This window comes from Talpa europaea (assembly GCF_964194135.1).
Source record: "Talpa europaea genome assembly, chromosome: 9".
Lineage (NCBI taxonomy): Eukaryota > Metazoa > Chordata > Mammalia > Eulipotyphla > Talpidae > Talpa > Talpa europaea.
In genome coordinates this window covers 25,973,645-25,987,377 of record NC_140076.1, presented here as the reverse complement: position 1 = coordinate 25,987,377, position 13,733 = coordinate 25,973,645, and the positions used below count along the sequence as shown (strand labels likewise).

At 38.1% G+C, this 13,733-nt stretch overlaps 1 protein-coding gene across 1 annotated transcript in view; it reads right to left on the bottom strand.

Annotated features, from left to right (window-relative positions):
- Positions 1 to 13,733, bottom strand: part of CCDC30 (coiled-coil domain containing 30) — a gene marked incomplete at both ends in the record, with an annotated part of 80,140 nt that overhangs the window by 50,989 nt on the left and 15,418 nt on the right. The window contains 4 exon segments of the mRNA XM_084242282.1: positions 1,579 to 1,748; positions 4,084 to 4,221; positions 5,372 to 5,397; positions 5,400 to 5,451. Of these exon segments, the coding sequence (XP_084098408.1) occupies positions 1,579 to 1,748; positions 4,084 to 4,221; positions 5,372 to 5,397; positions 5,400 to 5,451 (386 nt within the window).

Genomic DNA, 13,733 nt, shown 5'->3' with positions numbered 1-13,733 from the left:
AGCAGTGCCCTCCAGGGGACAATCCTGGGCTAAGACCATTTTCCATCTTAATTAATAGTCTGGATAAATGAATTGTATGCACACAAATTAGTTAATTAAGGAGAATTAGCAATACTTTGGAATATGGGAATTTAATGTAGCAGATCATTAAAATAAATGCCCTCTTAAAAGAACAGACTTTATCCTTTCAAAAGGTGAAGAAAATGTGTAACTTAGAAACCAAAGACAAACCGAACAGATTTTCAAAAGCAATTGAATTATGCATTACTTTATTATTACTTTTATATCATAATAATATGTATAGCAATAATATTGACAATGAAAATACGTATTATGTAAAAGTTGCATGGGCAAAAGCCAGCTACCAACCAAAATGACATAGGACTGAGAACAGGATTGCAGCCAGCACACTGAAATCTTGGGGACTGGAAAGCTATGACTCTCACTATGACTCTCGAATTTCTCTTCCCTCTGGGGTAGCTCTTAAGCTTTGTTTGAAAGGATTCATTACCTATTTCTGACTGCAACACACCTCTTCTGTTATTTTTATGTCATCCTCTAATTTTGCAACTGTCACTATTTTTCTGTGGTAGGAGGTGACTAAGCTACATCCCTGTCTTGTTCCTTTTCTAGCAGCCTAGATCACAGCAGTCTCAAACACAGACAGAGACTGGAGAGAGAAGTGATAGCCCAGTGGAAGCTCATGACTTCCAGTCCTGGAGCTTCCATTCACTGTCCACGAAACCTTTGGTTAAGCACAATCTCTCAGAGTCTCAGTCTTTTCATTTGTGAAGTGACTTTGTTGGGCTCTTATGAAGTTAAATGTGAAAGCATTTTGCAAACCTACAAGTACAAGGAAGGGAGAAAGAAAAGAAAGAAAAAAATAGAATATGTTTTAAAACAATGATCAGACACAGTGTCAATAAAAAGAGCAAAACAAACCTCCCTGCAGAGTATAGTCTTAATTGTATAAAACAATATATATATATAAATATGTATGTATACAGAAAAAAAGACAAGAAAGAAAAATTGAACGTTAACATTTCTATGTGGTGGGAATTAAGAGTTGTTATAATCTCCTTATACTTTTGCCTGCTTTCCAAATTTTCTATAAAAAAATACATATTTTTTAAACCAGGACAAAGTTTTTTTTTTTTAAAGATTTGTTTATTTATGCATACAGGCCAGAGGTGCGGGAGGTGAGAGGATTCACCAGAGACAGAGTAGGGAACAGAACAGACAGATCAATGGAAACACTCTGCTGAGGGGAGCAGTGGGTGACTCAGGAGAGGTCTGCTGCACCATGTGGGTTGCTCCCTGGCCGGGGATCGAACTCATGCTGCAGTGGCTGTGGGTAGCCTCATAGGTTGTGAATTAACCCCTTGTGCCATCAGGGAGGTCCAGGACAAAGTTTTGAAGTAATAATATCTCAAGAGAAAACTCTTTGGGGAATGCCTATAAATAATTTTTCCACATACATTATTTGGAAGTGACTGTCAAATTGTTATAATGATCAAGCCAAATAAAATGTCCTCCATCCCCAGATAGCTAATGTGATATATGGTTTTTTCAATTTACCAGAGTTCCTTTTTCTCTTCCTCTGGGCTGTCAGTTTCTACTTCCAAAACTGGTGCTTTAGACTCAAAATCTTTATAAATATTTTCATTTGTACTTAAATTAGCAGCTTCTGGTTCTCTCCCTACAGTAAAATGATTTAATTGTTCAAATTCTTGTAAAAGCTTTAAGACCTGTAAAGTAAGTGAAAAGACAAATAATGCAATTTTTGGCATACTCTTATGTATAGCTGCAAAAATGTGTATTGATTGCATCAAATACTTAAATAATTATTGACATCCAAATTGAAGTCTTCTGATTTAATGTAACATTTTGTGGTTATATAATTGAACCAATTTCTACTATAAGCATAAGGGTGTCTAAGTCCATGGTTTTTTTTAAAAGATATTTTTGGCCTCTGGGGTTGGCTTCAACAGTGATGATTAGCGTTTCATTTTATCTTTAAATAAGCAAAAGTTATGTTCTAGAGAGTTTTAAATTTTTATCACACATTTTTGTTCTCAAGTTTTGGATATACTTTGATGATTCCTAAGAGGAATAATATATCACTGCAAGGAAGCATTGGAAAGAACATTAGATCTACATCAGAGAGAACAAATCTCTTCCCTCTGACCCTATGTGTCTAGAAACACTTGAATGTGTAAAGGCTCCTAGATTATCAGAGAGGAGCGCCACCTTCCACGTACAAAGGCACACATCTCACATTGCCACCCCACCCTGACTTTAAGAATTAGTGGTCTGGGCTCAGAAATGGGGAACTGCTTAAATAAGTGTCCCAGGTAATTCTGATGTAAGTGGATCTTTGAGAGTCCCTGCTCTGTTGTGTGATTTCGCAGAACATTTGTTCAGGTGCTTTATTTTTTGGACAGTGTCCTTTCTTCAAAGGTTGCTTTTCATACATGAAATGAAAAAAATACCTCTGGACAGCAGTAGAAAGGGTAGGTAGTTCTAAGAATGGAAGATGGCGCCCCATCAAAGTATTGCACCCAGATGGGCAGCAATCTGCCAGACTCACATTCTGAGCCAGCTTGAAAATACAGTTTTTAGAGTAGTTTGATTCTACAAACACGATGGATTTCATTCTAAAGATCAAGTTAATGTACGCAAGAGGTCCCTTGTGTTTGGTTTCCTACACTTTTTCAATTCTCCAAAGAGAAACTGTAGTGCATGACTTAGACTATAATCTCGTAAATCCACATAATCACATATAGATTGTAACCTTTCAGGGCTTAAGAAGGGCCTTAGAGGTCTTAATTTGAGCCTTAGAGGGTGGTGAATAGGTGTGAATAGGTGAAGAAGAGACTAAAGCATATTGTAAGCAGGAGCAGTATCTGTAGAGGCAGTGATGTGGAATTGAATAGAGTATTTGTGTAGAAGTGAAAAGGACAGTCTTTCTGGAATGGAGACTACAAAATGAAGGGTTGAGGAACAAGGCAAAATAGAGGGGAAAGGCCAGATCATGAAGGGACTTAAAAAAAAGTATTATTTAATAAACTGGCAATGCTTTTGTAAGTAGGAGAAAAGATTCCTATATGCGATTTAATTACTGATTTTTATGGCTAATGTAAAGATGTAAACATTAAAGATAATAAATGTTGGTTTCTTAAGGAATAAAAAAACCAACAAGCAGAATTTAGACTTCATGTTGTAGCAAACTAGGATATTGCTGAAGTTTTTTTGCAGGGGATGGTGGACATTAATACTGAACATTTTCTGGGTTCACATGATAAAGTTGGTATACATATTTTAAGTGGGTAGAATCTTTGCTCTTTGTCATAAAGAAAGTTAAATTCATAGGACCTTTCATGACACAGATGTTGTGGAATAGGACCAACTCTGTTATTTAGGCTGCTCCTACTGACATTTTATCTTACTGACATAGCTCAGTTTAATGATCAGACATGTTGAAGTATCAAAAAGCATTAAGTTAATTGTGCTACTTTCTGTTTGGGGCGCTAGGGGAGGGAAGATGTTGCTTAGGATGGAAGTCACCATTCAATTTGGCAGTGGTGCTTAATGTCCCCGAGACTGGTGTTTCTAATCTATAAATTCTACTTCCAGATTTCTGTGGCTATGCATCTAGGTGTTCCAATAACAAAACAAAACAAAACAAGACAACAATACAAAAAATAAAAAGATAGCTAATTTAAAAAATGCAGGTTCAGCAAATACACAAGTTACAAATTTATAAATTTTTAGCCACTTTTAGCGAGACTACTTTCAGGTCTTAAAAAAAGTCAATGTTCTAAAGAGAAACTCGAATTAAAGAATCAATGACTTAAAACAGAAACTTTTAAAGAGTAAAATTTTTGATGGGAGACAGAATATATATGGTCTCAAAGTATCTCCCCACAAGATCTCTTAATTTATAACCCATGCTAGATGGTCATTTATTCCACATTAATAACAGAAACTTCAATTTCCAAGTCATCTCTTATTGAACATTAATTTCCTTTTATCTTAGTCTCATAAAAGATATGTCAAACATTTAAAATAATTCTGTCTCACCTCCATTTCTAATTCAGTATTCTCTCTTTGTAGCAGGTCATGTGCTATTAAAAAAGGGTCTCTGTCTTCTGCTGTCCCTGGAAGACTTTGAATTTCATTATAAAGACATGTAAGTTCTGACTTTGATTTTTGCAATTCCTGATTAAGAAATGAAGACATTTAGTAGAATAAAATAAGACTTTCCCCCATAAAAGGTATAATACTTGCAAAAAGGAAACTTTAAAATGATTATCAGAGTTTTTTTGTTTGTTTCAACTCCTGCATAAAAAAGTTACATGAGCTGTTTCAAAAATTGCCTTTTATAGAACAAAGTGCTATGTGGTTTACCTTTAATCTTGAGACAAGCCCATGATGTAGGGTTATTGAATCAGAGACTCAGGGAGCTTAAATGACCTGTCTAAATTCACATGGCCAGGAAGTGGTAAAGCTGAGATTCAAGCTGTCTGACATCAAACTCTGTGTTATTAACTATAAATTATGCTGCCTTACTTAATAATGTATATTCAATGTCTTAATAAGCTTGAGGCTCCTCTAATCTTTCCCCCTATATCCATGAGAGGAAACACTTTAGATGCATATTATTATCAACTTTCTACATTGATGACATGGAATATGCAGTGTTTAATTGGTGGGTGACTGGGGTCTAAGGATCAGTCTGTGTTCGCCCATAAAGAGAACATATGACATGAAATTTCAAAGTAAATTTCGGAGAGAGCAACTTGGTATTTTCCCAAAGCCTTGAGATCAGAGGAGAAGGAGAATGCCGATAAGGAAGGCATTGGTTAAAGAGGAGAGAAGGTAGGCAATAGCCATCCAAAGCCATGGGAGGAGGGTAAGTGGTATAAGTACACTATTTAGTGTCACTGGACAATTCCTGTAGGTCAACAGGGTGGGATTTGGGGCATTGCACTGGCTGTCACCCATCCTGCAAGCTGATTATTACTGTTCTCTAAATTGGTGATCTAAACTTTCAACAGCTCATTTCCAGGTCTCCCTTTCAGATACAGACTAGTTATGTCTCCTTATAGACCTTTGGAAGGTGATAGGAAAAGTGGTTAAAAGGACAGGTAGGTCCAAGAGTATGACCACCATAATAATCAAACACATGCTACCAAAACAACTCTTTTTGGTTAGTGCTGAAACCCTGCTTGGGGAGACAAGAGTCACCCATTGTTAATAGAAATGCATATTCTATAGCTACAGTTTATTTTAAAATCAAAAGAAAAGGTAGCATTACATCCCTAAATTATGAAAACTAAAAGAGGAAATACCCTACATGGCAAAATACTTCTCTTTCAACTTTCAAAGCCTTCCTATAGTTTTAAGATCCGATGTCAATTGCTTTCTCCTTTTTCTAGCATCTGATAACTCACCTTACAAATATTTCAACTTTTTATCAGCTCAATTTCAATATCTCTGAAAAGCATTTTATACAATAAATTCTATATACAACAACTATCTCTCCTATAAATTCTGACAACAATTTTCTGCCCAATTAAAAGTGCTTACCATATTTCAAACATCATGTCAAATGCTTTATATGTATTATCTCCTTTTGTTTTCTTGAGACCCCTCTGAGATTTGTCTATTATTATAGTCTTTTAGCAGAGGGGGATAGGTGAGGCTCAGATCTATTAGCAATTTGCTAAAGGTCACACAGTCACCACTGAAATTCAAAACAAGTCTATTGTATAAGCCCGTACTTTCAATATCCATTGAGTGGCCAAGGTATACTTTCTCCTGTGTACAAAAATCTATTAGGAAATTAAATTGAAGTCAAATGTACTTGAGTGAATACAGAGTAAGAATTGAGGCTATTCTCTCAATACTACATCAAACTGCAGGCCCTTCTCCAGTGTCAGAGCACACCTGTCAAATGAACTCTGCATTTTTTGACTGGACAGTTAGGGAGCAGCATGAAATGGAAATGTTTACACTCTAACTTGGAAACACAGAATGTCAGAAAAAGCACTACCAATCCTGCCCTACTATTTACCAATAGTTTTTATTATTAGATTGTTCTGAATTTTCACATTTATTCTTTAGTCAGACAATGCCTTCAAATCACCCTCAAATTTCAACACATAGTTTATCCTAAATGCATTTTTAAGGAGCTCACTCCTGACTGCCTACCCCTGGAAGTCTCTCTGTAATCACTGATCATCACAGAATGCAGACTCACCATTCCTAGGGGTGTATTTTCTCCTTTTGCCTATTTTCAGTAATTCTTTGTTTTGTGTTTCCTTATTGTGGTAACACTGGTTTACAATGCCGTATATGATTTAGGGGAGTAGGTTCACACCTCCTCGGATGTATGTTATCACTTCTACCCACTTTTCGTTAACTCTTAAGCATCCTTCTGGAGCCTGCCTCACCTGTGTTGAAATTACAACTGAGATGACCTTTTTATTTCTTACCTCATTCAAGCCTCGTACTTTCACTGGCTCTTGACCTTTCATACTGGTGTTTCTTCTGTCTTCCTATGTTATTTGTAACTCAGGCTCTAAGGTGGAAATCTTAATCCAAATAAATCACCAGTTAAAATGCGAGTAAGAATCATGCTGACTCTTAATAGCACTGTACAAGGATACAGGAAAAGATACAGCATTCACCCAGATTAGCTGCTCCCTCTTCATCAGACACCACTAGTGAACGTTTTTTGCACATCCACATATGTCATACTGATGCAGTCCACACCCAAGGCAAGGGTCTCCTTAGTCCCACTCTTAGGCTACTGAGATACCTCACTACAAAGTGCAGGAAAAACTTCAACTTTCAAAGATGAGAACTCCCTTCATTTCCCCTCATGTCAAGTATTTTAATGTTCTAACCTTTAAAAGATAGCTTTCACAAGAATACACATTTGAAATTTACTATAATTTGTGGCATACAGAATATAGCTAAGCATATAGACAATTTTATATACTTAATGAAACCAGCAACAAAGTTTAAAGCAGAAAAACACAGGAAAAGAAAGAAGCAAACAATGTGAGAAATGAGCAAAGGGACAGGAAACCTCTGGGTAGCTGAAGGGAGCCTACCTTACCTGTCAGCCAGCAGTAAACAAAGAGGAGGACAAAGGAACTTGCTAAGGGATTGCCTTACTAACATGGAGTAGCTACCAACTATTCTGGTGAACGGCGTAACAGTTCAGAATTTTCCACTGTCAAGGTTCTATTATCTGAAAGGTTGGGATCATCTCATGCTGTGAACCACACTGCCTCCTATGCACAGTAGGACAATTTTCAGGCCGTCTTCCCAAGGCACTTGGGCTGTGCCCTCTTACAGCACAATCAGATAAGGTGGCTAGCACAGATGCTGCAGAGAACAAATGCTGCCTGGCCTCTAGGTAGAGATGGTTCCCATGCTCAGTGACTGGCAGGCTGTAATTCCCATCAGTTATAATAAATCCCCTCCAAGAAGTCCTCGCAAGAGTTAGCATGATGTAGAAAATGAACTCTAGGGCTAGACGAACCTGGATCAAGTTCTGTCTTTGCTTCTTACTTTGCTCAAGTTCTTTCAAATATAAAATGGGAGTACTGGGTCTCCCCGGTGGCACAGTGGCTTGAGTGCAGCGTTGTGAGGCTGTCTGCAGCCTCTGCAGCGTGGGTTCGATTCCTGGACAGATTCCCACATGGCACGGCAGATCTCTCCTGTCCTGCCTGCTGCTCCCCTCAGCAGTGTATTTCAGTCAGTCTTCCTGTTCTGCTCCCCGCTCTGTCTCTGGTGAATCCTCTCACCCTCCCATGCCTCCAGCTAATACCCCAGCTATTGTATAAATAAAAAATAAATCTTTAAAAATAAATAAATAAATAAAATGGGAATACTCATACTTATCTTGAGGAGGGCCATTATAGGGATTATATAAACTGTGTTTGTAAAACACCTAGAACAGATCAGGGCATTTGACAGACGCTCAATATATTATGGCTATTATTATTCCTGCCAGACACCTAGCAATTTTTACTTCTTAAGCATTTTCTTTGAGACTATGCATACTAACACCACTACAATGGTCTATTTAATGGCAAATCTGTCTGCATATAGAATGGATAAGGAACACAGTCATATCTCAAGGAGGCTGGTTGTTTTAAGGGATTGGCTTTCTAAAGCTGTAGGACTCCACTCTCCTTTTATTTTCAAAAGAATTCTTATGGAGAAACCATGTACAGTGCCAAGAAGTGAAGGCTTTCTGGTTGAGATGAAGGTACACGTTTAGAGCTTTCTGTCTGTGGCACATCAAGATTCCTGGAAACACAATGGCAAAAATGTGGGTTCCATAGTCAGTTGAAATTTGAAATTTTGACTTCCAGATTTAAGAATTTGTGATCTTAAAGGATGTTCCAGCCCTGACCAGAGCTACATGGATGGGAAACACCTACAAATCATGACTGCCAGACAGACCCCCAAGTCCCATAAGGTCAGCAAGCACATGGGGAGCAACAACAACTACTTTTCCAGAATCTGAATCAGCTGGGAGAATGGGAGGAACTGATGTGTCCAAAAAAATTTCCTAGTAGAAGAGGGTACCTCCTTATCAGACCTAAAGATGAATGGATAAGGAAATTAATGGATATAATTTATATGAAATGTACAGGATAGGCAAATTCATAGAGATGAAAAGTAGGTAGTGGTTGCCAAGGGGCTGGGGGGCTGGGAGACTGGAGAATGACTACTAATGGTTATGGGGTTTCCTGTTGGGGTGATAAAAATGTTCTTAGACAGTGGTGATAATTGCACTTTATGAATATACTAAAAACTAAGGAATTAAATACATTAAAAATGTGTAAATTATATTTCAATTTTTTAAGTATAAATTTAATTAGATACATGTAAGAGCTATGTGCTAAAAACTACAGAACACTGCTGAGATAAAAATTAAATAAGACCCAATCAATGGAAAGATAGACTATATTTACACATTTTAACACATATTGCCAAAATATAAATTTTCTCTAAATGATCTAAAAATTCAATGCAATTCCAAATTGTATAAAATTCTAGCATGCATTTTTGTCAAAATTGAAAAGCTAATTTAAAAATACATATGGAGGGCCTCCCCGGTGGCACAGCGGTTGAGCACTGGGTTGCAAAGCTGCCCGCAGCCTCTGCAGCGCTGGTTCGATCCCTGGCTGCTCCCCGGCCATCGGAGGAGGGTCCCACATGGCGCATAGACCTCTCCTGCCGCCCGCTGCTCCCCTCAGCAGTGTACTTTGGTCCTTCTGCCTGCTCTGCTCCCCGCTCTGGCTCTGGTGAATTCTCTCACCCTCCCCACGCTTCTGACTGTACCCAGTGCTTGTATAAATAAACAAATAAGTAAATAAATAATTTAAAAAATACATATGGGAATGTAAAGGACCTGGAATAGTTAAAATAACTTTGAAAAGGAGAAACAGCATTGTACTAAGAACAAACATATTGTACTAAGAACAAACATATAAAATAATGGATCAAATAGAGTCCAGAAATAGACCTGTATAACTGATGTTTCAATAAAGATGCCAAAGTAATTCAATAAGGAAATAACTGCCACATATTCTGGGATAATTGGATATACATCTGGAAGTAAATGAACCTTAACCCTTACTTCATACATATACAAAAAATATTTTTGATGGATCATAAACCTAAATGTAGAAGTTAAAATTATAAAATCTTTAGAAGAAAAGATAGGAGAAATATATTGTGACTTTAGTGTAAATAAAGATTTCTTTGACTTTTTGCATTCTATCATAAGTTATAAAAGAAAATATTGATGAATTGGGATCCATAAATTTTTTAAAGCAACCAGTCTTCATAACGCACTGCTAAGAAAATGAAAAGACAAGCCATAGACTGGGAAAAAAATATTTGAGATACATGTACTTAATGAAGGACTAATATCCCAAATACATAAAGAATTCCCACAACTCAATATAAAGAATACATATAACAATTAAAAATGAGTGAAATATTTGAGCAGATGTTTCACAAGAGAACATATATAAATGGACACATACAAACAATCTTCTTGTCACTGGATACTCTCAAAAGTCAAATTAAAAATCACAATGAGCACCAATCCCACTGCCCACCTGTGACTATGCAGGTGCCCCTTTTCACCAACCCTCTCCCTCTACAGGGCAGCAGCTTCCTGCCTGCCCGGGACTGTCAAGGCCACCCTTCCTGCAACCATGCAGGCCTCTCTGAGCAAACCTGTCCCTTCTGGGGCAGCTTTTCCTGCCTGCTTGTGTCTCTGCAAGTGTCTTTAACTGTTTTATTCCTTCCCTAATAAACCTGCCCTTTAAATGTAACTACCATTTCTGTCTCATGGAGAAACTCGCCACATGCCGCTGAAAGGGAAGCTCTGGTGAAGTCTTTCCCAGAGTAATCCCAAGGACCCTGCACTGACTCCAAAAAATGACAACATTAAGGATATCTTGGTCCTAGAAGAGATGTCAGAGGAAGATTTCTACAGAACTACATCTCCATCTTATTTAACTTCATTTCCCAAGCACAGCACCAAGCTGTAGAGGGATTGGGCAACTAAGTTGAATCTCATTTGAAACATTCTGCTTCTGGCCTTCCCTCCATGGCGCAAGGCATTAAGACGCAACCTATGAAGCTATCTGCAGCCACTGCAGCACCAGTTTGATCCCTGGCCAGGGGGCTACCCACATGACGGGAGTTACCCACATGACATAGCAGACCTCTCCTGACTAGCCTGCTGCTCCCCTCAGCACTGTATTTCAGTGTATTCCCATTCTGTTCCCCACTCTGTCTCTGGTGAATCCGCTCAATGCCCCCCCCCCCCACCTCTGGCCTGTACTCCAGTTCTTGTATGCATAAATAAATAAATCTTTAAAAATAAAAAAAAAATCACAATGAGATAATATTACATGTCCACTAGAATAGTTAAAATTAAAGATTGACAATAACATTGGTGAAGGTGAGGAGCAATTAAAACTTTCATACCATTTATGAGAGAAACAGGACTTCTTTGGTAAAACATTCTGAAAGTTTCTTATAAAATTAAACATAAGCTCACTCTATGACTCAGTAATTCTACTCAGTAATTCCATAGCAGGGGGAAGGACTAGTGAATACTAGTAGAAGCTTTATTCATAACAGTCAAAACAATTTGACTGTCTATCAACCAGTGGGCAGATAAACAATGTGTGATGTACCCATATGGAGGAATATTACTCAGCAACCTGTATACAAAGTGAACTACTGGTTACAGGCAACAACACAGAGAAATCTCAAAAGCATTGCAATAAGTGAAAGAAGTCAAACACAAAAGAATATATACTGGGTGATTCTATGTACTTGAAATTCTAGAAAAGAAAGTATGCAGCGGCAAGGCTGATAGCAAAGGGGGAGGGAAATTTTTAGACTAATGGATATGTTTTCTTGATTGCAGTAGTTGTGGCTATACATTTGTCAAAGCTCATAGAACTACTCTTAAGATATATATGCTTATATTGTATTAAATGTTTCAATATAAACATTTTATAAACATGAAAAAAAATTTTAACATGAAATTTTTATAAACATGAAAAAATACATATTTCTAAAAATAGACAAAAATTAAAACTACACTGAGGTGTCAATGCTCACTATCATTTAACAAAAAACCAAAGGTTTGACAATAAATTCTGTTGAATATTTTTGGAAACCCTCTTTCTTATACATTGCTGATGGGAAAGGAAAGTGGTATGATTCCCACTGAGGTGTACCTAATAATATCGATCAAAATTATAGATGCATCTACCCTCTAACATCACAATCCCATTTCTGAAACTCTATCCTACAGAAAAACCTGCATTATATGTAAAAGGCTGAAAACAGGGCCTTCCTGGTGGTGCAAGGGGTGAGGACGTAACCTATGAAGCTGTCTGCAGATTCTGCAGCACGAGTTCGATCCCCGGCCAGGGAGCAACCCACATGGCGCAGCAGACCTCTCCTGTCTCGCCAACTGCTCCCCTCAGCAGTGTACTTCCGTCAATCTGCCTGTTCTGTTCCCCACTCTGTCTCTGGTGAATCCTCTCACCCCCCCGACATCTCTGGCCTATACCCCAGCTCTTATATGCATAAATAAATAAATCTTTAAAAAAAAAAAGGTAAAAGATTGGAAACAACCCAAATGGCAATCAATAGGAGACTTGTTCAAATTAATTATAGTTCATCCATCCAATAGAATACTAGACTGTTCTAAAGAATGAGGAAGATCTCTTTGTATGACATGGAAGGATCTCTCGGAGCATTTTGGTTAAAAAAAAAAAAGACAAAAAACAAAACACAAGCAAGAAAAGAGGAAAGCTAAATAAATATTCAAATTGTTTATACTTGAATTAAAAAATGCTGGAAGTATAAGAAACTATACAAATTGTTACTAACAAACTTACACTAAATTGGAGTACCAGTGGATTCTTTGGGAATACTTTTGGTAAAAGTTACTAATGACCTTAGAAATTTCTTCTTTCCTTTCCTCCTTTCTTCATTTCCTCTCTCCTCCCTCCCTTTCTTTTTACAAAAGTACATTATTTACCAGCAGCAGGGTATTTGGAAGACAGGAGGGATACTAGTTTTATAGGCAGGGAGCCAAAAAAGCACTGTAACTATAGTTTCCTTGATATCTTAGAGGTCTGTTTGGGAAATAGGGCCCAGGGAGTTAAACAGCAAAGACAAGCTTTGTTAATAAGATCACCGAGCAACACAGGATGTCACTCCTGTTAAGTATGTAAGAGGAAAGGCTGTCCCAAAGCAGTCTAGCTCTTTGACCTTAACTCTGAAACAGTCCTATCTTAAACATATTGGCCCTGTTTCAGTCTTATGCTGAAGAGATTAGACATTGCGCACCCTAGAGCCTAAATCTATTATTACTGCATGGTATTTTTTTAAATTATTATTTTTAAAGATTTATTTATTTATGCATACAAGAACTGGGGTACAGACCAGAGGTGCAGGTGGTGACAGGATTCACCAGAGATAGAGTGGGGAAAAGAACAGGCAAACAGGCAGACTGACTGAAATACACTGCTGAGGGGAGCAGCGGGCGAGACAGGAGAGGTCTGCTGCGCCATGTGGATCACCTCCCTAGACGGGAATCGAACTCATGCTGCAGTGGCTGCGGACAGCTTCATAGGTTGCATCTTAACCCCTTGAGCCACCAGGGAGGCCCATGATATTTTATTTTATTTTATTTATTTTTTAAAAAGATTTATTTATTTATACAAGCACTGGGTACAGTCAGAAGCGCAGGAGGGTGAGAGAATTCACCAGAGCCAGAGGGGAGAGCAGAGCAGGCAGACTGACGAAGTACACTGCTGAGGGGAACAGCGGGTGGCAGGAGAGATCTGCGCACCATGTAGGACCCTCGCCAGTGGCCAGGGATCAAACTGGCACTGCAGAGGCTGCGGGCACCTTCACAACCCAGCGCTCAACCGCTGCACCACCGGGGAGGCCCCGATGATATTTTATTATGCTAGTGTGGTTCCCCCATCAGTTGATTCCATAAATTAATAGAATATTGATTGATAATTAAAAATATAAAAATTGTTGTTTTTTTTTAAGATTTATTTATTTATTTATACAAGTACTGGGTACAGTCAGAAGTGCGGGAGGGTGAGCGAATTCACCAGAGCTAGAGCGGGGAGCAGAACAGGCAG